Genomic DNA, 27437 nt, shown 5'->3' with positions numbered 1-27437 from the left:
AGGATGACCTTACCAGACAATGCAGCAAAAGCCATTTTGTGGGCTTAGCTAGAACATATAGGGGCTTAGAGTCTGCCCATTGCTTACCACTGATTGCCTTTCCTGTCACTTTCATGTGCCTGCTTCTTATTTGTGTCCCAGCTTGTCAATCTTGTGTTTGTCCCTCCCGTGGAGTGCAGCCTCTGTACCATCTTTTTTGACTTCCTGGCTTCTAGGTTTCCACTGCTTGCTTTTCAAGCACTACTTTTTTCTTTTTAATTAACCGCTACACATTTACTGCATGTGTTTTCCAGCTGACTCCCTTGGCCACTTGTCTCGCCAAGTGCTTCTCCTCTCCTCCCTCCAAGTTGCGTTTGCCCTCACCTAATCCCTCAGTTTCTTTCTCACCTGTATGCTTCTACACTACCTGCTGCATGTTACTCTATTGTCTGCTGTATTCCTCCCCTCCGCTGCCTTCCCTGTTGTTTCTTTCCCCACCATCACCTTCATCCTCCAGGTTGTCTCCTCCCCACCGCACCCTCTTCTGTCACTTGATGGTTGTTTATGAAAGACTTACCTTTTCCACATCAGGCAGGCAATCCAGTAACCCAACGGTGTTCTTCAAATCATTAGTTTCAGTTTCGTTGCCATTTCCAGTAATTTTTAAGGGCTTTCTTGCCATGGCGCTTAATACTGCTTCATATAGCTGCTTTGTTATCAAAGGTGAAGGCAATTCTCTTAAATAATCCTTGAGTACACCTTCATAATTAAAAAAATATATCATAATTAGCAAGTCATGTGTTAGAATATATCATAAGAATCAACAAGCAAATAATGCATCATGATCCTGGACATGGAACTAAAATGACAAATCGCAAAGCCTTCTGTTATGAAAACGTACTTATACATCAACATGTGAATCTTTGACCATTTTGCTGCTGATGGAGGCAAATGGCTTACCTACCAATACTGGCAAAGTGAGCCTTCAAATGGTATGTCCATACATTTTGCCAACATTTGGTATAGATATGCTCAGACAAAACATGCTCTATTACAACATAAAAGTACATGGACTTTTATTTGGTCACATTGAGAATCGTGCAATAAACACACACATACACACACATGCTGTGAAAGACACTGGCAAGCTACATGATTTTATATGCAATTTCTCGAACGCCAGATTCCTATGAAGTGCATTAGTGTACTAAAGAATCGGTGCTAAGGCAAAACACATAAGACGTTATTTCACAACTACACTGTGATTTCATCGCTCCTGGAATCAATAAACAGTAAATGTGATTTCAGTGATTCGATTGAACATGCTATTGGGCATGACCTTATGTGGTTGCTCCCGTATCCTGTATTTTTCTTGAATATGATATTATTGATTTTTTTTGTCTGCTCTCGGAACAATTTTAAAGTGCTTTGATACCATCAAGGGTCATGTTTGCGCTGTAGAAAACTTCTCAAATAATTACATAAATAATTATGTATGATAATATATGTGAATTAACTTTTGAGGTAATCTATGATGTTATATATTAGAACAGCTGTGCATTTGGGTTCTCGGTTAATCATCTGTTTGCAGAACTCCTCCATTTCAGGTTTTGATAGAGAAACTGATATTCCTCCTGGATTTCCTTGGTTTTTGGGTGCCAAAAGATCAGTTATAAATCGGTTACAAATTGTCCAGAATTAGCTGCCAGATTAATTTTCTCCCCAAATTTTGCTCTGTCTCTCAGCCCCTCTGAAAACTTCACTGGCTGCCTATTTAGAAGTGTACACAATTCAGAGCCTTGTGCATTTCCCACAAGATCATGAACAAACAATGGGCTCCTAGCTTTGCTGCTTTAATGAAACTGTACCTACCTACCTGGCCCGTATACCTTGCATTAAAAGAACCATGATGGGAGGACGCTCTTTTCGAGCTATGGGTCCTTTATGGCATACTCTGCTGCCACAGTTAAGGAAGATTCAAAATCATCTGAGCTGTCAGAAGCAGCTAAAGTTTGGTTGTTCTCAGTCTAGGTCTCTGCCTGCTTTCCTTTGTAGTGCTTTGGCACGTTTCTTGGCATGTTTTTGTATCTGTGACCAGCTCTCGGAAGCCCTGTTCCAGGGCAGCTATGCGCTTTAGAAATCCCTTTAACATAACACAACATCCACTAAACACTATCTGCATCCACTCGTTTCACTTTGCAGACATAGGGGGTTATTACAACTTTGGAGGAGGTGTTAATCTGCCCCAAAAGTGACGGATATACCACCAGCCGTATTACGAGTTCCATAGGATATAATGGACTCGTAATATGGCTGGTGGTATATCCGTCACTTTACCGTCACTTTTGGGACGGATTAACACCTCCTCCAAAGTTGTAATAACCCCCATGATACTATATTAGACTTTCTGCGTTTTTGTTTACAAAGTAAATACTTGCCACAAATAGGATTTCCTATGATAAACAAAAAGTCTGGCACTTTGCAAAAGTATCTATTATGCTACATTGTGCTATGTATTTCTTTTAGGTTTACTGCTTACAACCCATTTTCAGAACGGTGTTCATGGAGTGTACAGCTAACTCTGCTAATGGAGTTCATCAGCAAAGGGACCCTACTTCCAAGTTCCACATTGTTGTAACTCATGATGTTACTTCATTACAGTGTTACCTTCTAGGGCAGCTGGTAGCAACACAAATTTGCTCAACTGTAACCACAGCTTCTCCACAGAATGAGCCAAGTTGGCCTTGGCAATGCTTGTTTACAAAAATGTTGATTGCCCACATCAATTGCTTTCTGAGTGCTCCAGAAAGTGGGTGCAATAACACTATTTGTATGGAAAGGGTCAGCCTAGCAGACCCAAACATCATTCTCCCGCTGAAAATCATTTATCAAAGCTGCGTGCATAACTTCTGATGTGGTCCTCGTTTGCAAGTCAGGTCTGGAAATTATGTGATCATTGCTAATAAAGAAGTTTGTGACAGTTAAATATTTCATGCTCCATTTTATCAGAGACTATCCTATTAACAAGGATGCCTCATTAATGATAGTACTGTTTTTTTGTTTCTATTTGAAACAGTTTACTAATATTTCACAATAAAATTGTATTCTTTGCAAGACATGTTACTACATCCTATATCTCAATTAAATAAGGAATTTAACATTTCAGATAGGATTTAGAACTATTTTACTTATGTTAATATACTTTTAAATGTGAATTACTATAGATTTAGGTTGTTAGCAATATATCAATGTTGTGTTATTGTGGGTTACTGAATAATTATTATAAGCACTTTAACAAAGTGCTTTCTGTCACATCTTAGCATTTTTATTCTGATACTTTTTATTATATGGACCTACATTTCCGAATTTCTGGACATATGTGATGATCTCCCTCGACCCCTTGAGTAGGGGAAGAAAGACATCCCTGTAACTAGACTAACTCCGCTCGAAAACTGGGTAATCATTCTCAAATATAGGTTTAGTGCTCTTTTCAAATTGTGGTTCACTGAAGAGGCGTACTAGATTTTCAGGACAGATGCATTCTCCATTGGTATATACATTTAAAACAATTCCCCTTTGTAATTCTATTTGTTTTTAGGCCTCGCCTACAGAGCCACTGCGCTGTGCTGAAAGACGTATTGCACACAGCTGCTCCACAGCAGTTTAAAATTAAACCCATTTCCCATTATCAGGTTTGCTTGTGTCTCACACGAGAGAAATTCAAGTGTATTCAATTGTTCCAGAAACTACGATGAAACGTGGTAAAATACATTGGCTTGACAACTAACTTATGGAGTCTATCGTGTAGAGTCCGACAAGAAAATCTTGCAAAACGTAAAATAAAATTCCATCACATTGAGAAATTAGTGCAAAATGTCCACTTGTAACAATGAAAAATACAAGTACCAGTATGAATTAAGGGGGTATTTTGGCGGTTCCACACATTCCTTAGCAAATGCAATTTGAAATTTTACTATGCTACTCATGGGGACAGACAACAATGCCGTCCCCAGTTAACTCACTAAGCAATTTTTCAGTTATTTTCAAAAGGGGGGAATGACTGTAGCATTATAAACTATCATGCACTAATAAGAATTAATTTTGCTATTACGAATGGAATGTGTTATGCGGTTGGAAGGTTTAGGTCTGTCTCACCAAACTATTGTTTTTCCCAAAGACATTATACATATTGTGCATCACAGAGAGGCTTCTGGTCACAGGGCTTCATCCACCAGTCTGCTAAACATTGTGCTTCCAACAACACCATATAGCATTTAGCAATGGGTCAGTCATTCACCCATTGGGTCCCTTCCCTTGAGTGAAGGCGCAATGGCTGTGCGTTGTCCGCATTTGTCAAAAGCAATTCCTCTCTCTTCAGTAGCAAAGCTGGCTCTAAGTGTGCTTTCTCTTTATTTTTACATTAACTTTGAACACCAGCTACTTAGGTCACTGGCTCTCGTTTACAAATGTTACGTTATCATGCTTTTAAGTGATATTGTAGTTGCCTGCTTATTTAGATGTATTCTTGAGTTCTTTATAAGTTGTATTAATAATATAAATAAATATTTGTGCTTGAAAAAATATTCCTGGTAAAGTTGCTGCATCAATAAGCGGTTTTAAAATTTAAAATTTGAATTCTTTATTGCAAGCATAAGGTAGTTACTAATTATTAGTGGCATATTCTAGCAATAACAAATTTAAGAACATAAAATAGTACTCACACCAGCTTGCCAAGGGCAGCCCTACAGGCTTTACCAATAATTCTTTCCTATCTTGTTATATTGCATTCTATTTAAAGCTTAGGGAATGCTGAGCGTTACTGCTCAATGACATTGAATATTTGTAACACATGGGCATTGGTGAACACAGCACTGAGTATTCCCGTACTGTCAAATAACATTTACCAGCGAGGACACGTTACACATATTGTACTGGAAACCATATTTTTTCTTCAGAGTAAAAGATTGATGGCTTGCTGATTTGAAAAATGCTAAAGACTTTACTTGTCCAGTGGTGACGAACATGCCGAATGTGTTCGAAACCTAGAATATTAACTACAATAAGCAAATTGTAAGATAATTGGATGTAAATCTATGCATTGTAGACCCTGGAACTTTAATATGGAAGCTACAAAAGTAGCACGGGCATAACATTCATGATTACACTGAAAACAAGCATTTGCAATGCAACGTGTCTTGCGTTTGCTTGCATTAGAGCTAGTAGCGTTGTAAATTCCTAACCGGATTTTTCTTGCCGCACAAACTATTAATGAAAAGTAAAACAGTTTCATAGATGCAAGCCAAGGGTTGCCATGAGTGTGAAGGAGACACAGAAAATGAAACAGAAGTTCATTCGCAAACTTATCGGCAAAAGTGCAATCATCCATGTAACCAGCAAAAGTGCAATTATCCATGTAACAGGGTTGATGTCATGCAAAGCGCTCGACTTCTGCCCAGCGAGAGCACGCTGTGCAGGAAATGAAAAGATAAAGTAGTCCAGAAACCAGTTGAAAACACAGAGCCTTGTATGTTTTCAATAGTTTACCGGTGCGCTCGAGGAGGGCTAAACACCAGAAAAGGCATGACGTATGCATGCTTTTCATAAACGGAATCAATCGATTTTTAAAAGGCAAGCCCACTAACTGATGAAGGTGATGGGCGTGACGTGGGCATGGTTAGAAGCCCACAGAGAGATTACAAAATTGTCCAGAGCACTTGTGCATGCTCGACCCTAAAAAGAATCCCACGCTTACACCATAAAATCTGCATGTTCACCATGAAATGTGCCTTTATCTTAAGAAATGCCATGAAAATCATTTTTTGATTCAGTTGAGTGTACAAGGAGTTATCAAACACATTTCCACTGGATAAAATTAGGCTCTGCATGGCCACAGCCGGCTTAGGGGTCTGTACTTCCAATTCAGTTTGCTTAAAAATATCCCCATGACGGCATTAGGCATACACCCTTTTATTCTATAAGGCACGATGTAGGCATTATTTTATTATTCGATAATAACATAAAATTGCGTTTTTAAATACAGCCAACCAACAAACAGCTGCATTTCACAGCAAGTGTTACACTTTACTCAGATTGCAGTGAAGACTGATGCCACTTCATTGCAGCTTATCCAAAAAACATTCTTTAGGTCTCACCTACCAGACAACGCAGGTAGAAAAATACCTATTGTGGGCTTACAGTGGACTTGTAGCCCACTCATTGGTTGGCTTTTAAGTCACTTTAATTTGCTTTCTTCTTTTTGGATGGCCTGCTTTCCCCTTCTTTAGTTTGCCCCTCCCCTGGGACATAGCCTTTTTTGGATCGTTTTGACTGGTTGACTTGTATCCTTCTGGTGCTCAAATCTAGCGAATTACTTTCTCTTTTTCATTCAGCATTCCGAGAGAATACATGTGCTTTCTAGATTTCCCGTTGTGTCCTACTTCACCACTCCCCACCACCTCCCCCCCAATACCCTGAACCATGTGCCCAAGCTCTCTGTTGCATCTTATCCCTTTCAGCTTGTGTGTAAAAACACAGAAACAGACATTTTTTTGAAGCATGACTGAACAGCAGACTTTAACGGTTGCTTTTGTTTTTGTTTGTCCAGCCTTCTTCCACATATTGGAAGAAAGTACAAACGTTGACATACATAGGGATTTATAGTACTGGGACAAAGGCCATCTGCTGCACCCACTCAGTTTGTGAGTGAGGCAGAAGATGTATGTAAAAAACTGGGTTATTAGTTGTGAAGGATGTGAATTCTTCACAAGCAATAAGTCTGAAATGTTCTCTTCATGGAGAACCGAGTACCCCATTGTAGGACTTGATACTGGACTTACTCAGGGTAGTACGGCAGTCCAAAGCCTACTCAGGCAGCAACACTCAATACATTTTTCTTTTTCTTATAAAAAGGAAATGTCACACACTACTGAGCACTGCACATTCATTACAAATATACATAATCAGGTAGAGAGAAATGCCTTTGGCGACACCCTCAGAACACTTCATGCCACCAGCAAGCTCTGAATCCAGAATCACATTCGCCCACATATACTAGATGCAATATCCTAATATAATGGGGTTCATTATTAATATGTGATAGCCAGGCCTACTGGCTTTGTCATGGTGTCACCACATTAGTAAAAGCAGAGTCTTGTTACAATCCACCTTCGCAACAGCACTGAAACCAACAGGGGTAGTACCAACATTTAATACTATTCACTGTAACATAAAACTTTACTTTGTCAATCATCAACATTGTCAACAAAGCATTATGTTGAGTAACATATCCCAGAATCTTATTTCCACATTCACACTGCTCTCACTAACAGCTTTAAGACCTACCAACAGAGGTCCCAACACTAGAGAACCCATATTCATAGGTGTGTGTTCCAGAAGTGCTAGGAATCATGGAAAGCCTCTTCTACCGGTAGACACTGGTTTTAGTACCCGCATTGGAGGCAGCATCTCATTCTCATTCTTTCTGCCCGCTCTGTGCAGGAAAGGTGCTTGAGGGTAGTGTGCACCACGCTTCCACTGCCATGGAGCGCAGTGGAACAACACCAGGGAGGAAAGTGGTGCTCATCTTGCTGTTCGAGAAGAAAAGGTGCCCCTGGAACAATCTCCTTGCATTGACCCCTCCACATAAAAATTTAATAAACAGAGGTTGTGATGACTTGTCCTTTCTTGGGGGTATTTAAGATTTTGTAGGGGAGCACTACATGCCCCTTTCATTTCTTGATCCCCTGGGGGACTGAGCTTTAAATGTTGGTTTTGCTGGCTTTGTAGCACCGATTTCGATCTAATTGTTCTCCTAGGGACTAGCTCTAGGCTTAGGAACATTTTTGTCAAGCCTCCTGGGCTCAAAAGGATACTTTTGTCTTGTAGCTTTGTTTTTCTTATTGCTCCAGTCACCAGACCGAGCTCCTAATGCTTTCTCCTGCTTAGGGACATTGCTTACAGCCACTCCACATCCAATAATCAGAATACCCTCCATACCGCACTTCCACGGTGCCACACCCCATGCATGTGGCCATCTTGCAGGGCACCTGTGTGCCAGCAGCAGAATCAGGGGACTCTCCACGGACGTTCCAAGCGAACCCTCCAGGATCTCCAAGCAGGACTATTCCCACACCTTCAGAAGGCATAAGGAGGGAAGTGCCACTGGCCCTGGAGAGATCCACTGAAGTCCTGGGTGCCAGTGGAAAACACCATACTAGGGAGGAAAAGTCCACCAGTCCATCTTCTCTGTGGGGTAGGATGGCTTGTTTTTTCAGCTCAGCATTTGTTGTTGCTCCTAGGCCCAGTGTCTTCTCAAGTTTCTCTCCCTTGTGAAAGGGTTTTTAAGTGGGTGGGAAAGTTTTGGAAGGTGAGTAACTCTAGTAAATCTGAGGGTGCCACATCACCGCTTTCCCCATGCCTCAACCCTCCTGCAAAGCATTCTGGAACATTTAAACAGGGTGGCTTCAAGCGGTCTATGGAAATACCTTCCCGGGAACATCAGCCCCATCGCCAACTGAGAAAACTTCCTGATACCTTCCCACCAATACATGAAAGGGGAGACCCTCTTCTGGCTCCAAAGGTTTGGCTTGCCTCCCTTATTCCTGCAAGCTTAGGTTATCGCAGGCCAGGTGCAGTGTGATGAGTCAATTAACACATGAGGAATTCCTTGCCACCCCTTCCCAGGAAGAGGGCCAAGCACAGTTTGTGGCTCTAGTGTATGGGGGGCATTTGAACCTCCTGCCAGGCTAGCACACTAACTGACGTGACACAGTAGGGGAGTCAAAAACCTGGGACCTTCTTATGGCTGAGCCAGGAAAATTGGACAATTCTCAAAGTACTATAAGGAGTAGAGTTATCATAAACATGAAAGCTGATCTGCACCAACTGCATATGTCTAGTCTAAAATTGATACCTCACTGTTATCTCTAGTCCTAACTATTGCAAAGCTGTGCAGTGGTGCAGATTACACTCATAATGTAGACCACACACAGCCTCTCATTAAGCACTATAAACCTACACTATGAATACCTACTCACATTATCAGGCTTACATCAGATCAGCACCAACATCTGAAGGATCCCTTCTGTAACAGTCTACCGGTGAGCAGATCCTGGGCTGAGCTAGATGCTAGTCTCAAACGCCCAGCCTGCACATGCATGTGCTCACGTGTTCACGTGTTCAAATTTACCCAACTCAGAGCCTCTTACCCTAGCTACACAGCAGCAGCCTTATCTTAAAAGGCAGACAATGGCAGCTAGAGCTCTTAGTTCACTTCTACAGAATTTACAGTGGCTGAGACTCAGTTGGTGAGAATCACTTACAAGTGAAATTCCATAACCTTGTAGTCCAAAAATGGAAAATTACAGGGGAAATAAATGGGTGGGACCCATTTCTAACAGTGTACTTAGCTTCACACTTCTCCAAGAGGCCCATTAATCTGCTCACTGAGCTACAGCACAGGAAAAAATAGATGAATCCTAGCAAGCATTTCTCTTTACATTGTGACACTTCCTTACCCTTTTTGAATTCTGATTTTCCTGAGTGAAAAGTATTTGGTGAATAAACAATGCCACTTATAAAGATTAAAAACAATGAATTAAAATAACAGTTCAGCGATACCAAAGGATTTGTGTTTGCGGCTCCTATATTATTTTACTTTTGTTTTTTAAAGAAAATGCTTTATGTACAAACACTGACAATGTCAAAACCCCTGCATTCTCATTATAAAAGGTGAGACCTACTGGCTTTGACAATGCTTATTTTTTTTAAGGTCATCATAGTCCTCAAAATGTTTATTTCTGGCCATGTAATTATCATCTGTCGCAGAAACACATTTCATTGAAATAATCTAGCCTGCTCGATGCTCTCTCTCTTGGAGAACTTCAGACATAAAAAATCTTGATCTCATCCACAGGGTTGAGGATATTGTTATCAATAGACTGATGAAGAACATCTCGTTCTTGATAGCACATCTGTTTTAATGACTGCACTTCTCTATATGTTATTCAATGTCTCCAATCATACAACCAATTTGTGAGACCATGAGAGCTGTGTTACAGGCAAAACCAGTTGACAGGTAAGCACCATTAGACAGGAGGATGAATACATGTAACAGAGTTTTTGATTGGTGCCAGTCAGCTAAGAGTAAGTGAAAGATTAGATGGTTCGCTCTGAGTCAGTCACAGTTTACACTTTCATTATAGAATGTTGTGTACACTTAGAGGGGAGTGGTTTATTAATGTAACAGAGAAGGAGGATGAATTGCAGATCTTTCATGATGTTCACTCTTTTCAAAGTTCCTCTAATGTATTGTTTTTCCCCACTTGCAGACGTCCTTTGTATGGCTCTTTCCACCCACAGGACTAACGAAAAGGACTATCGCATAAAATTATCTGTTCAATTGCAGTCAGCAACAATTTAACACAAATAGGGCTTGAATTAGAGTTTGATGGATATGGGATATCTGCTGAAAAGCTGCAGATGTCGGGTCCTACCAACTAAGGGTGCATAACCATCTATCCACTCTAAAAATAAAAACAGATAGTGTCCTTTCTTTTTGGTGGGTCACCTGCATCCACTAAACTCTAAATAAGGCCCATAGTATTTCATGTGGGTACTCGTTGTCCACCATGGTCAACACAATTAACAGCGAAAAAAGACCAAAATAAAAAAATGAAATATAGGAATTAGTATTATTCGATACAATAACTGATCACATAAGTAATTCAATGCAAAAAAGCCATTGCATCACAAAGGCAAATAGCATGTCAGCACAAACATTTAGCAACAATGTACTACAAAAAATGCCTAGCTTTGGATTGCTTGCAAATGAAAAATTGTAGCAATATTCACCAAGCCGTCCATCGATTCTGGGCTACTGCAGACTTGAACTAATGCACAACCCATATGAAACCAAAGTGAGGAAGCAGATCTTAGGTCCAATCTTATTTAAAACAGACCTCAGCATGTTGTGGTGAATGTCATCATAGAGGCACTGCAAAATAACACTGCTTGCAATGTTGCATTGTCACAAAGGAAAGCTCATGAATAATAAGCCAGAACTTTCCACAATCGGGTGTTTTCATTGCGCAAACCCCAACTATAACCAATGGGAAATATTCTTTAATTTCAAACCAGGAGAAAGGAACAGATAATAATAATGGCATAAACTGAACAATTTCAGACACCATGACCCTTATTAGCATCAACAGGAATGTTATTCTCGACCCATTTCCAAGCTACCCATTTAGTGGGATGCCTTATTCTTCACCGTAAAATATTTTTTACCACTACCCACAGCAAACCGGTTCGACTAATATTCCCTGCCTGCATAGGTATCTTTGTGTGACACAGAAGCTGATGTCCCTGCCATCTGAAATGTAAGTGAAAAGGGTTATTTATACAGTGCACTGCTACTACAACGGAGCATCCTGGTGCAATTCCAAACACATGACCATCTGCTAACAACTACTGCTAAGAAAAGATCAAAAGATAAGTAGAAAAAAGGAAGCAACAGAGCTTTAAAAAAACTGTCCAAATGACTCGTTCGACAACGAGAAGTCATGTTTTCAGACGCTTTCTAAACTGCCTCATCTTCTGGGAGTCTCAAAGTCAGGGGGAGCTGATCCAGGTTTTAGCACCTAGAGCAGATAGAGATTTTTCTGTAAGAAACGTACAGAGAGAAGAGAAATGCTTCCTAGGAAAAAACAACAGAAAATGTTGATATAGACAACATATCCATAGTGTCTGAGAATATGAAAACAATTCGTATCCTTGGAGTTGTCTTTAGCAACGTTGGGGGCCTGTTAACCACTCTTATTTCTCACCCCCATCTCCTCCTCAGGAAGCCTTATGAAGTAGCAAATGGTTCTAAAGACAGCACCTGCTCCTGTGGATGCTACATGTCCAATATTGCTTCAATTTGTAGAAATGAATCTACAGCGCTTGAAAATAAAATGTATTTTTCTAGCGCACACTCAGCGATTACAACTCAATTTGTGAAATGTAATTTACTGCCTTTGTCAGCTTTCTGTACGTGCAAAAGCACCACATCTGCTCAGCTGTGAATACGCACGTCTCAAACACGGTTTGCCACAGATGGTAAATTATTAACTAGAAAATAGTCACAGCTCATTGCCATTGTGGAAACAACCAGAGAGAAGAGCAAAGGCTGCTCCCTAGGAAAAACACAACAGAAAAATCCCCATAATGTATTTATGTAAACGTTATTTCTAACCTTGCTAAAAGACAGTAGAGCACTGTTCTTGGTCAAGGGCGAGCGTAAAGTCGTAATAGGAGAGGAAGCTGAGTTGTGTGCGGTTAATGCACAATATTCACTGATAAACTCAACCCATAAACATTAGCAACTGTCCTGTGCACTCGTAGTCTAGAGTGAGGATCTCCCTCACTCATAATCAACAGAGAGAGGGTCTCCCTTGCTCAGATTCTACGGTGAATATCGTCCTCGCTCATCATATTTCTGCTCCCAGTGTAATCCTCTCTGACACTATGAGGGCGTTCTCTTAGCGTTATGTGAATTCTATAACAGAATAAAATAAAATAAAATAAAAGCTGGATTGTTTGGAATAGTTTTTTTTTTTTTATACTTGGGCGTAGCTTGGTCAGTAAGATGAGGGGGAAGAGGGTGCTGTGCTGAAATTTTCCACCAATCACGCTGGCACATCGGGCCTCATTATGAGTTTGACAGGCAGTGGAGGTTCGTAATTCGAGCAGTGGAATGCGGAGGGGGCTGTGCATGGGGGGCCATGCACTGCTCATGCCAAGTGCAGGGGCTTCCAGGGGGGCTCCCCGAGTCCCCTATTCTGAAAGCCTTTCCATGGCAGACAAACTGGTGGATGGGGACTCGTAATCCCCAGGGAAGCATTGCTTGCAGCGCTGCCCTGGCAGATTACAACCGCCGGGATTGCCAGGTTGCAGACAGCCTGGGGGTGTTGGCGGTTTAACCGTGGCGGCGGTGCCATGGTCATAATGTTGGGGTCGGACCGCCACTTTGGCGGCGGTCAGATCGTGACTGTGACCCTGGTGACTGGTGACCGCCAGGGTCATAATGAGGCCCATAATGTTAAATACATTATAAGATAAGAAAGGCGCACAGAGGGGCTCATGGGGCAGTGGAAACAGAGAGGGATGTGGATTTTTAGGAGTGCTAAGTGCGCGAAAGCACATTATTTTATTAAATAACCAACATTTTTGAAGACTTTCAAAATAGAGAGAGGGAGAGTGTGTGCATGCATTTATGTTTGTGTGTACAAACATACATGGTGAATTCCAACACACACCTCACCATACCCGACTGAAAGCAACCGCACTCAACTTTTTTTAATCACAAAATAAATTTATTAGGGGGTGTAACACCCCAAACACCCCCACTTCTCCGAAGCTACGCCCTTGTATACACTAAAACCTGCCAAACACACTACAGTCACTGACTTCTTGGAGCACATAGTCCTCATCTCTTACGACCACGTGTAATCATATTTTATTTTCAGCCTTCCTAATCTGCAGAAAGCATACATTGGGCAGCAAAATGTGTCCCTAGCTGGCCTGAGTTTAGATGTTTAAATCAATCAAACAGTCCATTGAATTATTTTCGAGTTAGTGTTGGATGTATATGTTTTTGTGAAAGGTCAAATTTTTCAGTACATATAATGCTTCTTTTATAGGCGGTCTCAATTCATAAAATAGCTCGAGAAGCAGATTGCAAAAGCATTAACTGGACCACGTGTTCAAATCACACCAGGCAACAAGTACTGCAAAATTATAACCAGAAACACAAAGTAAAAATCAAAATGGATTCTTCAGCCAAGTCCATAAGTGAATTGAAATACAAGGCTACAAGTGGAAAACACCATACTGGGGAGGCTCTTGCTGGCCTGAAGGCTACTTAATTTTTTTTTTTTTTTTTTAAAGATAAAAAAAAACACACTGGCAAAGCCAATAGGTTTGACGTTTGCTGCACAAAATGTTGGCTTATTTTTTTGAAGTGCTGTAGGTAGTTACAGCTAGGACCATGTTTCCAAAGAAAAAGCGTTTTTTGACTTGCATATATGTTTGGCACCGTTAGACGAATCTTCATGAAATTTTCCCAAAAAACTGGCCTGGTGATTCTTGTTGTGCATGGGAAGTTTCGGGTGATACATCAAGCGGGGTCAAGAAAAATGGGGCTAAAACAAGTTGCGCATCCCATGTTAATTCCTATTGGACCTGTCAACACGTCTACAGCCCCAACCACTGGATGAAATTACACCAACTTTGCCTAGAAAGCTAGCTGCCAGTACGCAGATTGTGCTTTTTGTTATTTGGTGCACATCCATTCAGTAGTTTAGGAGATATTTAAGGGTAAATAAATTTGTATATCTCTAGCTGCAAATATTTCACGAAATGCTCACATTTTTTAAAATATGCGTGCGAAAAGAAGCGTTACATTTGCCTGACCACAACCTGACTAGAAAGTTGTGACTGCCATTTTATTTCACGGGACACGGTCTTCGGGGCTGAAAATTCAAATTGAAAGTGGCTTAAGTGGTAAGGGTGAAGGTACCCAGATGCCAGGGGTGTGATATAGGTGAGATTTAGGGGCAAATTAAACGTTTAACATATTTGTGTCAGAGGGTGGAATATTCACGAAAATTCACAAATTTTCACGAATTTCCCTCAAATTATTTGCAAAATATATTTGCAATTATGGAAAACCCACAGTCTCTTCATACACTAATTCATTCACTCCTACATGCACTCAAAGGCTCAGGCGCCCAATCACACACCCACTCAGACACTCATGCACCCACTCAGACCCAATCAGACTCACACACCCACTTTCAGACCCACTCAGACACTCACGCACCTACTCATACATTCACTGACAGAGATAGGCCCTGTGGCCAACCTGTGCTGCGCATGGCTAAAGGCCATGAGTGGTGCGGGGTTGGGTGGTTATAAGGGCTTGGCTGCAAGGCCAGGCCTTATAACCAACACCTGTCGCGCACAGCCAAAGGCGGTGCGTGGCAGGGGTTGGAATATCATATAGTAATTAAAATTACTTTACGTTAAAAAAACATAGAAATTCACTGAAAAAAACAAAGGTTACAGGGACGTTATTGTTGGATTATGAATTTACTTATACAAAATCATAGAAACCCAGCAGTTATATTTAGAGTTCTTTCAAGTAACTATAACTCGCGCCCTAAGGTAACTATAACTTGCGCTTTTCCCCATGCACAGCTAATTACTCCACATACTATGTCATTGATAAGATCTAGTATGGCATCTTTGATTTCACTGCAATGTTTGCAATAACATTATTGATAAGAAAACTGTGCATGGAAAGACGTGACTTATAGTTACCTTCGGACGTGAGCAATAGTTACTTGAAAGAACTCTGACTCTAGCTGCTGAATTTGTATGGTTTTGTAGGAGTAATTTCAGAACCTAACTATAACGACCCTGTAACCTTTGTCTTTTTTATATTTGTTAATTTATCGTTCGTTTTTTTTGTTATTTATTTTGAAAGATAATATATCTCAATGTTTGGGGCCATGGGGAAAGCAGCCATGGGGAAAGCACAACTGCTACCACAGCCACAGCCACCTGCCCAGCCACCAGTGTGGCAGGAACCAGACATTTTCGAATTTTTTTTTTTAAAGTGTGTGGTACCCACAACTTACTAACTTGTTGGGGGATACGGGGACGGGCCAGGGCCACCATGGCCCCTGCTCCCTAGCCATACCCCAATGTGGTGCTGGGGGAAGCTGGCTTCATTTCTTTTCTTCTGTGGGGCGGGAGGAGCTCTTTTCTGTGCTCCAGTCTGGGCAGGAGCAAAGAATGCCTAAACTTTACAGAGCAGGGAACTTTAAATGACCCAGTGGATGGGGTCCCTGGGTCCGGTGATTAGTTTGGTTGGGGAAATCGGGGGAATGCATGCCACTCTTCACAAAATGTAACGCTTGGGTCCTTGGGGCCTCAATGAGGCATAGGGATGAGGGCCACACACACCCTTCCCTAATTAACAGTATTGGCCCAGAGAAATTGAGTCCCCAGGGCTTCAACGAGACGCAGAAGAGGGATGCATGTTCCCTCCCCTAAATGTTACACTCGGCCCTGGGGAAATGGGGTCTCAATGAGACATTGGGGGAGGGGACGGGAGGTGCATGTCCCCTACCCAAATGAACAGTATCAGCCCTTGTACATGGGGTGCCCATAGCCCAAGTCAATCTAGAATAAATAAAAGCAACTGCTGACACGCGTTTCGCTCCTATTAGAGCACATCAGAGAGGTATAGCTTTGTCCAGGCAAAGTCAAAACAATGCTCTTACAGGCTTAGAGTGCCACATAATTACATTCTTTAGTTCAGTGTGGCTGTCACTTGCTAAACGTACGTGGAATGTAAACTATGACACAGTATTTGAGTATTTATTCAAAATTCCATGGTGCCAAATGCATAACTGGGTGCAAGTTAGGCATCTGTTAATTTGCAAACCTCATGCAATTGCAACTTGCCTGGTACGTAATTGCTTTACATTTTAGAGGTCCAATCTTGATCAAGTACCATCTCTACATAAATTTATATTAGTTATGTTAGTTACAGACATATAGCACAGGACTACTGTTCACTATCCTGAGACTCTCATATCATACATTCCAAGAAGCAATTTAATTATTTTGGTGAGATCCGACCAAACGCTCAGAGCTCTGCGTTTGATGACTGAGTAGTCAGCATGATGCCATCTATCACCCAGGGGACTTTTTGTAATCTCACATCAGATTCAATAGCCATTCTCGGAGGATGGCTAAAATAAACATTCAAGGCCAGGCATTACATTTTGCAAAGTGAAGCATGAGCCCTACGGGATAGGACAAGCTGGAATTCGTAGATGTTCTATCAATAAAGGCATCTGTATGGTGACGCATTTATCCCTTTGACCCATCATTTTGAAAATATTTCTTCTGCACTGTGCATATATGTAATTGTGTGTATAAATGGAAGACAGCGATAAGCATTTAGCCAAGTACCCTCAAGGTTTGTTCTTAGGGTGACAGAATGAACTAGTCTGCACTAAAGAGTAAACCACTGGCACCAAGACCCATTTGTGCCTGGCATTGATATATGAGTGCAGATATGAATATACCTCACTCAGTCTCTTTTTACAGGGCTCGTGGCTGACTGGTGAATTAGCTACTAGAGATAAATCCCTCTTCTCTCACTGAATGAATCCACGATGTGTGCTGCAGAAGAGTAATCGAAATGATTAAAGGGCCATTACCCTATTAACATTGGTCGGCCATTTCAAAGAGACCACAGACTGATTACAGCATGTAATATATTTCCAGCTCATATCTTGGCATTGCAATCCCCAATGACAAAAATAAACACCACAAAACATGTCAGTTCAAAACATTTTTGTTCAAAGTATTCGACTGAAGTTTCCTATTAACTTCTAGCTGTACATAAACATAGGAAGTTAAGAACCTTGGGTACGGTTTAGTAAGTAAAACCTAAGTCTGTTTTGCGCCTATGGTGTTTCACTTGCTAGCACAGTCCTAAAATATTGTTATGGAGGAGAGTTTTTCAATTTGGTCTCTATGTTTAGTTAACTGTTTCGCTCTTGTGATTCTGGTAAAATCATAATACTATTTTTTCACTTCCTCAAATAATCTCACACATCTATGTCTGCTATCTTAACAAGTCACATCCAGTTTTGTAACACATCAGAAACATTAACATCACACATGCATATCTCCCACATAGTAAATATATATTGTGATTGTTCTTATATTTTGTTAGTCTCATAGCATTCGAAAACATCTACAATTATATAATTTTAAATATTCCAAATCTGGCATATGTTGAGACAACACATCATATTTTGTGGATCGATTACTTTAACGGATACCAGCAAATATAATGGTTACCAACTTAGGCATGTCTAACCTTACATCACTAGGCCTACATAGCACAGGGGCTGATTTACAGATTGGCAGACAGGGTATTTAATCACAAATGTGACATTGTACCTTCAGGGGTGTGGAATTTATTAAAATATCTACTTGTCCAGGGGACAGGTTGCTTCTCAAATCTACTTGTCCTGTAAAAAGATCTACTTGTCCCTTTGGTGTCATGTAGTGTGGCGACAAATTATGGCCGCAATTAATAGCCTCTCTGATTATGCCAGGGCTACTACCATAGTAGGGCTTGAATACTTGCAGTTTCAATCCCTACTGTAGCAATTTCCTTATTTTGCCACCTTTCTGCAGATCTGCATACTGGGGCTGGAGGAAGCAGTAAGCAATAGTTCCAGGGCTGGAATGCCTTTGAGTCTGCAAACCTACTAACCTGCATGTTTTAAAGATTTTTACCAGCTTCTCTCTAAAATTTTCCCATAATAAGAAAGGTTGGACATTTACTCCTGACAATGGTAGAATTAGAACTTCTTCCAGGGTTGGGAAGAAAGTGGTTAGAGGGAAAATGAACTTGCAAATGCTCAATAGATTTTCACATGAGCAAATCTACACATCGTATTTACCCATGCTAAAATACAGTTCACAAATATTTTTACAGGGGTACGACATATACCATGGGTGCACTTTTGTGACTTTCTTAAAGAATTTGGGGCCACATGTAGGTAGGTTCAGATTTGTGACCTGCAAATTGCGAGTCGCAAATCCGAATGTAGGATGGTGTCCTTGACACCATCTGTGATTCGCAAGGGCTTCGCAAATGCCCACCTCATGAATAATCATGAGGTGGGTCGCAATTTGCGACCCCTTCGCGAGTGGTGGCCTGCTGGAGACAGCAGACCACCATGTCTGTGACTGCTTTTCAATAAAGCAGTTTTTTTTTTTTGTAATGCAGCCCGTTTTCTTTAAAGGAAAACGAAATACATAACAAAAACGAAAAATGAAACGTTTTCGTTTCATTTATTCAGAGCAGGCAGTGGTCCGCAGGACCACTGCCTGCTCTGAGAAAATGTTTGCAGTGACATTCACAATGGGGAAGTGGTCCCATGGGGATCCCTTCCCTTTTGCAAAAGTGTTAGCACCCATTTGAAATGGGTGCAAACTGCGATTGGTTTGCGCCCGCGTTCGCGGTCACAAAACAATCCTACATTGCACTGCGAGTCGCAATTAGGAAGGGAACACCCCTTACTAATTGCGAGTCGCAAACCCGTTTTGTGATTCGGTAACCAGGTAACTGAATCGCCAAACTGGGCTTGTGCATCGCAATGTGCTTTTTGCACGTCGCAAACAGCGAAAGTCGCTGTTTGCGACATGCAAAAAGCTACCTACATGTGGGTCTTGGTCCCTAATTAGGTCTGGTGTTAACGAAGACATTTTGTTTTTATTAAACTTCTATTTCTCTCTCTTTCGGCTGGCTTTACTGTGAGTGATCGCATTCTGCTCTTCCACAAGGAGCATATTGCCACACAAAGTAGTTTTGTTCAGTGTCGGGAACTACAGTGGCAATCAGTGACGTAATGAAACTGGAGGGTGCCCCTTTGCAAAGAACATGGAGGAGCCCCCTCTCCAGACTCACTCAGGGCAGGTGCTGTGCTGAAGGGGCCCCCTGGAGGTCGGCTGCGGGCCTTTGTTATGCCGCTGGTGGCAACGTGTGCTTTTAGAGTTCAAAAATCTTTTAGGGGGTTTTGCCAGTGTTTGTTACAATGTTGAGGGCCTGGTAGCTCCCACAACAATAAAGTATTACAAAAGCCATGTCAAAACAAGACACGCATTGATGAAACTAAAAGACTTATAAAAATATGTCAGATCAGTTGGCTTTGTCAGTGTTTGTTTTTCATGCTTCCCATAATCGTGTTGAAAATGGTTACACTGATTTTCCATTAGAAATTTTTTGGGAAATACTAGCATGCATCAGCACATTTTACTAAATGACAATTTGCATATAACCAGAGAGCATTCTGGGAGCATTATACTTAGCCTCTTAGTCTAAACTTTTCAAACATGTGTGTACACGTTTATTTTATTTTTTTTGTACTGGAACCAACGTCAGTAGTGAAGTGTGACCTTAAAACATTTATTTACAGCACTCACCCTAATAATGAACGCTTTCAAATAATGAACCATAAATACAAGTTCGAACAGCTTTATCTTTTGGAAACACATTACCTCAACTGCAGAGAGTTCCACTCTCTGTAAACAGGCAGCCAAAGGGTTTGTGCTGCAGGGGGTTGGGCCTACTTGTCCCAAGGACAAAGTAAACATAAAAACTTGTTGCCCTTGACCCCAAACCAGATGTCCCGGGCGTCGGGCGATAGGAATTCCACATCCCTGACCTTGTTTGCCAAAATGACGCGCCATTTATTTAGGCTCAGGAAGACTGTCAGCTTTCCATCGATGGACGCCCCCCATTAGCTGGATCGATGGAAAGCTTCCTCCAATGGCCTGATGGAGTATGGGCCATCGAAGGCATTACACTGCCTACACTAATTAGGGTGGAAGGTCTTATGCCTTTATTTTCTGCCTGTTACTGCTAAGTAAAACCTGACGGTGGTAATAGACATAAAAAACAATAATGACCCACACACTCAAGGAAAAAAACTCACTGGGTGCGTGAGTCATTAAGTCTTTTGTTTTCTATAAACAAACACCCACTTTGGTGGACTTTGGCCAGCTGAATGTGAGGTTATATTTAGAGTTGCTGCAAAGGGTACTAACAAAAATAGCATTCATTTTCCAGGATTCCAAACCCTACCATACACCCTGTTGCTTAATGTGTGCCCACAACCTCCACTCAATTATTGACAGACTAGAGTTGAAAAGTATTTCCTAAGATTTTGCAGATTACTAAAACAGACCTTTTCTTCTCTGGTTCGCATGCAGCTTAATATAATTGTTTATTCCCCTCAACAAAGGTCCTATTAGTCCCTTTAAAATCTCTTATCACAGGTCAGGGGCTTAAAACTGGCTACATCTCAACAAATTGGCTTCACTTCAACATATGAATGCCAGGACTATCACTTGCACTAGTAAGAGGATTTTCAGCATAAGATATAAGGCTTTTCTATCACACAATATCTTCAACTTATTTGTAAGACTAATGGGAGCATTGGGTTGTTGGTTGACTGGGGTGTGACCCCTGGTTAAGCAGCAAACACAATTCTTGTCAGGGTAAGGCACAAGCAAACCCCAAATTAACCTGTGCTCGTTCTCTGCGAGCTTAGCACAGAGCAGTCAGGCCTAACTTGAAGGCAATGTGCAAAGTATTTGAGCAACACTTCAAGCACTAAAACAGTGAAAACACCACACAAAAGGATCCCACACCAGGTTAGAAAAACAGATCTTAACTGAATAAATAAAAAAAGACTGAATCAACAAAAATCCAATTACTAGATTCAGAGATACTGAATTTTAAAGCTTTAAGTAAAAATAGTACTAAGAGGCACAAAGCGCTATTGGGGATATCTGGTTGCACCAGACTGGGGCAAAGGCACAAGTTTGGGCAGACCGTGATAAAGCATGGGCCGACTACAGGGACCAAGTCAGGCCCGCTGAACAAAGTGCCTTAGATTCTGGTTGCAGATTGCTGCGTGGATCTGCAAAGATGTATTGTGCAGTTGAGGTGATGCTCTGGTTCCAAGATGCGGTGAGGTTGCGATGTGAACTCCTGTTGCTTACGTGTTGAGAATCCCATTAATGGGGCATGTAATGTGAAGGCTGGTGTTGTGGATGCATTCTGAAGTCGAGGCGATGTGGCAGTTCCGATGAGCAGTGTAGTTGCAATGAGGCGCTTTTGTCATCGACGCCAGGGTAGCTGTTAATGAGAGATGCGAGGACATATCCGTGGAAGTATTGTGCAGCAGCAGCTACAACGGCGATGTTTCAAACCAAAAACGTGGGATTTAGTGGAAGTGTTTTGCGACTAATCCAATCCAAGCAGTGATGCATCGGTTCTGCCCGAGGATGTGCCGCTCAGCCGAAGAGCTGTATCAATTCTGGTCGGGATGCATTGTTGAGAAGAGCCGATGCATCTCTTCCACTGGCAAGCACCTTAGGCTTGCAAGGGTCCAGGATTGGAGTGGCACGGCTTGACAGGGTAGACTCACAGATGGCAGAGTCTAGGTGCAGAATCAGGGTGGTTGGAAGCCTTGTATGTTCCTCAGACTTTAGATCAGGAGGCCAGCCAAATAGCCATTGAAGTCACTCTGGGTTCAAGAGATACAGGCCCCGTCCTTCTCACTCCCAGGCAAGAGGGCAGCAGGCAACAGGTCAGCAAGCAGGAGTCCAGCAGAGTACAGTCCAGGAGAGTGGTAGTCCTTCAGCAGAAAAGCCGTCCTTTTTCCTCGTAGAGTATCCACAGATTCAGAAGTGTACTTAAGTGGTGGAGTTTAAGGTCCAGTTCTTAAACCCTGTGGTGCCTCTGATGTGGGGGAGACTTCAAAGACATGCACAGACATTCTGCCCTTCCTGCCCTGGCTCCAGACTAACTACTACTGGGAGTATTCAGCCCTTTGTGTGAGGACATGACACAGACTATTCATGTGTAAGTGTGAAGCTGTGTCCAGCTCCTCCCTCACATCCTGCCCAGGATGGCCCATCAAGTCACACATAAGCTCCCATTGTGTGGGCTGTCTAGGAGGAATATGCAAAGCCCAACTGCCAACTACACCCAGTCATGTGACCAGAGACAGGCTGCAGGCACCAAAAGGCTAAGGCAAGAAAATGCCAACTTCCTAAAAGTGGCATTTTCACAATTGCAATTTAAAATCTGACTTCATCATAAATTACGATTTTAAATTGTGATTATAGAGACACCACTCTTCAAGGGATTATCTCTTCCCATTTGGAAAGTACGCTTATAAATTACACTTGTGAAGAGTAATAACTTAATTGCAGAGTTAACATATGGAAGAGATAGGCCTTGATGTGGTGAAAAAATAAATTTAAGAGTATTTCACCACCAGGACATTGTTAAAAGTGTATGTCCTACTTTTTAAATACAGTGCACCCTGCCCTCTGGGCTGTTCAGGGCCTACCCTACGGGTGACTTGTGTGTGTTAACAAAGAAGGTTTGGGCCAGGCAAAAGGTTTATTTTGCCAGGTCGAAATGGAATTTCCAAACTGCACACATAGGCTCTGCAATGGCAGGCCTGAGACATGTTTAAGGGGCTACTTAAGTGGGTGGAACAATCAGTGCAGAAAGCCTACTAGCGACCATTCATTTACAGGCTCTGGGCACATATAATACACTTTACTAGGGACTTAGAAGTACATTAAATATGCCAATTGGGTATATGCCAATGATATTGTATTCAAGGGGAACGAGTGCAAGCACTTTAGAACTGGTTAGAAGCGTTAGGGTACGCAGAATCCTAAGGTCAGCAAAAACAGGAAGTTTGAAGGCAAAAGGTTAGGGGGGAAATCATGCCAAGGATGCCAGGGCTAACAACTACTTACAATATCACTATTGGAACACTGTTGACTCATTCCCCCTCTTTAAAGGAAGAAAAGTCAACAGGAGCCAGATGTGTGAAGTCAGTGCAACAGCATACTTTAAACAGCCCTATGCTGTATGGAAACCTCACAGGGTTACTTGATAGATTAAGCACAAATGACATTCCTGATGACAACAACTCATTAGAAAAGTCTACTAGAAAGGAACTTTCTCATTACTAGATTACTTTTAGAAATTTCCTTTGGAGGAATGAAAACATGTCATTGGAGACATGAACACATTTTTAAAAGTAACGTTAAATTAATCGGTGTGAAACAGGATGACCGGGTGGTTTGATATGCGGATGGATGGCATTGGTCAGTTGTCTATACTACGCTGCTCTGCATTCCTGGTGAGTTATTGTTCAGTCAGTCTATAATCTTGTTGGCAATCCTAATTAAATTCTCTGGAAAAAATGGTTTTATACACATGCTCGTGGTTTAGTTTTTCAAAAGTGTATGATTAATTTGACCAGTGGGAATCAGATTGCCAGGACTCCTACGATGATGGTGTGCATCTTCTTACTAAGTAAAACAATATCCTCTTAAATGTGAAATACTTCTTTTTTTGCAGGCAGTCAAGTTAAAATTTAGATAGCATCCTAATAAAGGGTCCACTGTATTTGTCTTCAATTAGCCCTTTCTTTTCTCTCAATTTAGTTAACTAAATATGAACCATTAAACAACAGTTTTTGTGGTCCACTAATAACAAATACTAAATGATGTCTGTGGACACAGCAAATACTGTATCCTAAACAGAATATTGGATTCCTCAAGTTTTCTTTTTAATTTTACACTTCACTGCAGGTCTTGCATACCATCTTCTGGATAACAATGCTTCAAGGTCATAAAACATGAACATTAGTCACAATCCAGGGAACAATTTGAAAAAGACATAAACATGAACATTAGTCACAATCCAGGGAACAATTTGAAAAAGACAAACATACTAACAGCTTTCTATTTGTCAATACAAATAAGCAAATCACTGTAGAAAAGTGGTATCAAAGGCATGAGACCAGGGACATGTATGGACCTTATTTCCAAATACGTTAAATTGTTTAGGTATGAGTATGATGTTAATGTTAAGGCAAATATATTTGGCGACGTTACAAACGTTCCGGACATCCAAACGCTTGTACCCAAATTCATATTGCTTAAAGAAGGTAGGCCAGATGTACTACGCACTGGCTGCCAAATACTGGTAGCAATTCGTGAACAGTATTTTAGTGGCCGATAGATTTTTGTGGACCGAACTATGCACCATTTGGTTGGTTCATAAAAACCAGAATCCTACAGAGTGACAATTTGACAGGACCAATTAATATTAATTAGGTCGGTTGGAAATTGAGACTTAATTTGATTGGCCACAAACAAAGGATAGATGACTTCATGGGGCAGCACTCCACAAACGCAGTGATTGATGTGCAATAAAGTAAACTTTTTTTTTTTAAATGGAACCTATTTTTCTTTAAGGAAACATGGATACATTAAATTTAAAAAAAGTTGTTTTTAAAGTCTGTCAAACTTTTTTTTTTTTTTTTTTTTTACACACACATGCAGAGGGGCAGGGGAACCAATGGGACCGCTTCCCCTTTCAAATGTGTTACTATCTACTTTGAGATATCTGACAAAACATTGATAAATCACATACAGATTCAGTATTTCGAAGGGATGCCTATAACACACTCCCCTTCTGGATCCTGAATCGGTATCCATTCAGAATCTAATTTTAGTGTTAGGAATAGGTTTTCTCACTCCTAAAACAGGATTGTCACATAGGAAAAAGCACTTTAATGGTTGCAAATGCTAAATCAGAGAGTTTGTGACCATTAAAAGGCTTAGAACATCTGGGCCATAGTGAGTGAACTCACACTCCGAAGACTCAGAGAATCCACAAGCTTGATGGAGCACCTCTGCACCAGGCCAACATCCACAAACAGGGGAATCCCCGGACTACTTACACCCTTCGCCGTCTCCATCACGGACTGCATCTCCGCACAAGCCATCACAGCCACAAACTACACCCTGCTGGGAGACCTTAACTTCCACCCCGAGAATGTACAAGACCCCAGCACCGCATCCCTCCTAGACAACCTCCACAATATAGGACTCCAACAGATCGTGACAGAGCCAACACACTCAACAGGACAAGCCCTCAATCCCATCTTCACTACAGGAACCTCTGCTACCTTCAGTCACACCAGGGAACTCCCATGGACAGACCACCGATGCATCCATTTTACCTTCAACACACCCACCGTCATCAGACCCCAACACCAACCATCACATAGAAACTGGACAAATATAACCGACTATCAGCTCACCTCCGCCCTCGCCATCGCCGCCCCCACCATCGCATACAACGATGACCCAAATACAGCAGCACGCACCTTCCACAAATGGATCGCCGACTGCACCAACACCATAGACCCCCTAAAAAAGAACAACAGCACCCACACAAAGAAAGCCAGCTGGTTCACCCCCGAATTCAGAGAATCTAGACGAACTTGTCGCCGCATCGAGAAAATCTGGAGAAACACCAAATCCACAGAAGCCCATAGCAACTTCAGAGCCACCACCACTGCACAACACCAACTCATCAGGAACACCAGAAAAAAAGCTATACAAGACAGAATCTCCTCACAAGCAAGGAACTCTTCAGCATTATCAAGAAGTTTGCCCAACCCAACAGTGAAACAATGGACATCCCACCCTCACAGAACCTCTGTGACAGACTCAACACCTAGTTCCACCACAAAATCAAGACCATCTACAACAGTTTCACCAAGGACAACCTACGTGAAGAACCCCCTCTACCAAATCCTGACACCAACAATCACCACCTGTACTCCCCTCATCACCGAAGATACATTGAGAACAATGAAGTCCATACACTTTGGGGCCCCCACGGACCCATGCCCCCACCACATTTTCAACAGAGCCACAGACACCATCGCCCCCATGCTCCGCCTCACCATCAACTGCTCACTGGCAGCCGCCACCTTCACCGACGACTGGAAACACACCAAAATTAACCCTCTCCTCAAGAAACCCTTGGAAGACCCCACCGACCTCAAAAATTTCAGGACCATCTCCCTACTTCCATTTCCTGCGAAATTCATCGAAAAAAGAAGTCAACAGCCAACTCGCCACTTTTATAGAAGACCACAACATCCTCAACATTTCCCAATCCGGATTCAGGAAAAATCATAGCACTGTAACAGCTCTCCTGGCCGCAACAGATGACATCCGCTCCCTGCTGGACAAGGGAGAGACGGCGGCACTCATCCTACTAGACTCCTCGGTGGCTTTCGACACAGTCTCCCATTACACCCTGATAAGAAGACTCCACAAAGCAAGCATCAGAGACAAGGCCCTCGACTGAATCCAATCCTTCCTCTCCAGAACTCAACGATGAGACTTGCTCCCATCCTCGCAGACCCCACACCCACCACCTGCGGAGTGCCCCAGGGATCCTCCAGCAGCCCCACATTGTTTAACATCTACAAGGCCCCGCTAGCCACCCTCGTCAGAAGCTACCGAATAGACATCATCTCCTACGTCAGCGACATCCAACTCATCCTCGCCCACTCCAACGAACCGACAAAGCCAGACACAACTTCCACGAAGGCATGGAAGCAGTCGCCAACTGGATGAGAAACAGCTGCTTTCAATTCAATACAAACAAGGCAGAAGTACTCATCATGGGCCCTCAACCCAGTGCGTGGAACAAATCCTGGTGGCCACCCACCCTCGGAAACCCACCCACCCCCTTCAGCCAAGCCCACAACCCCAAAATCATCCTGGACTCAGATCTCAGCATGAACCATTAAATCAAGTCAGTCACCTCCACCTGGTTCCGCACCCTCCGCAAGTCCTTCAAGTGGATCCCACACGAACATAGAAAGACCGTCACACACGCCCTCATCACCTGCAGACTGGACTATGGCAACGCACTCTACGCCGGAATCAACAAGAAACTCACCCTCAAA

At 42.1% G+C, this 27437-nt stretch overlaps 1 protein-coding gene across 2 annotated transcripts in view; it reads right to left on the bottom strand.

Annotated features, from left to right (window-relative positions):
• Positions 1-27437, bottom strand: part of SYDE2 (synapse defective Rho GTPase homolog 2) — a 223525-nt gene that overhangs the window by 30829 nt on the left and 165259 nt on the right. For both annotated transcript variants that reach the window (XM_069232271.1, XM_069232272.1), the window contains one exon: positions 557-738. In XM_069232271.1, coding sequence (XP_069088372.1) covers positions 557-738 — 182 coding nt within the window. The remainder of the gene's footprint in view (positions 1-556; positions 739-27437) is intronic.

The sequence above is a fragment of the Pleurodeles waltl genome, chromosome 4_2, assembly GCF_031143425.1.
Source record: "Pleurodeles waltl isolate 20211129_DDA chromosome 4_2, aPleWal1.hap1.20221129, whole genome shotgun sequence".
NCBI lineage: Eukaryota > Metazoa > Chordata > Amphibia > Caudata > Salamandridae > Pleurodeles > Pleurodeles waltl.
This window is presented reverse-complemented; position numbering and strand designations above follow the sequence as displayed.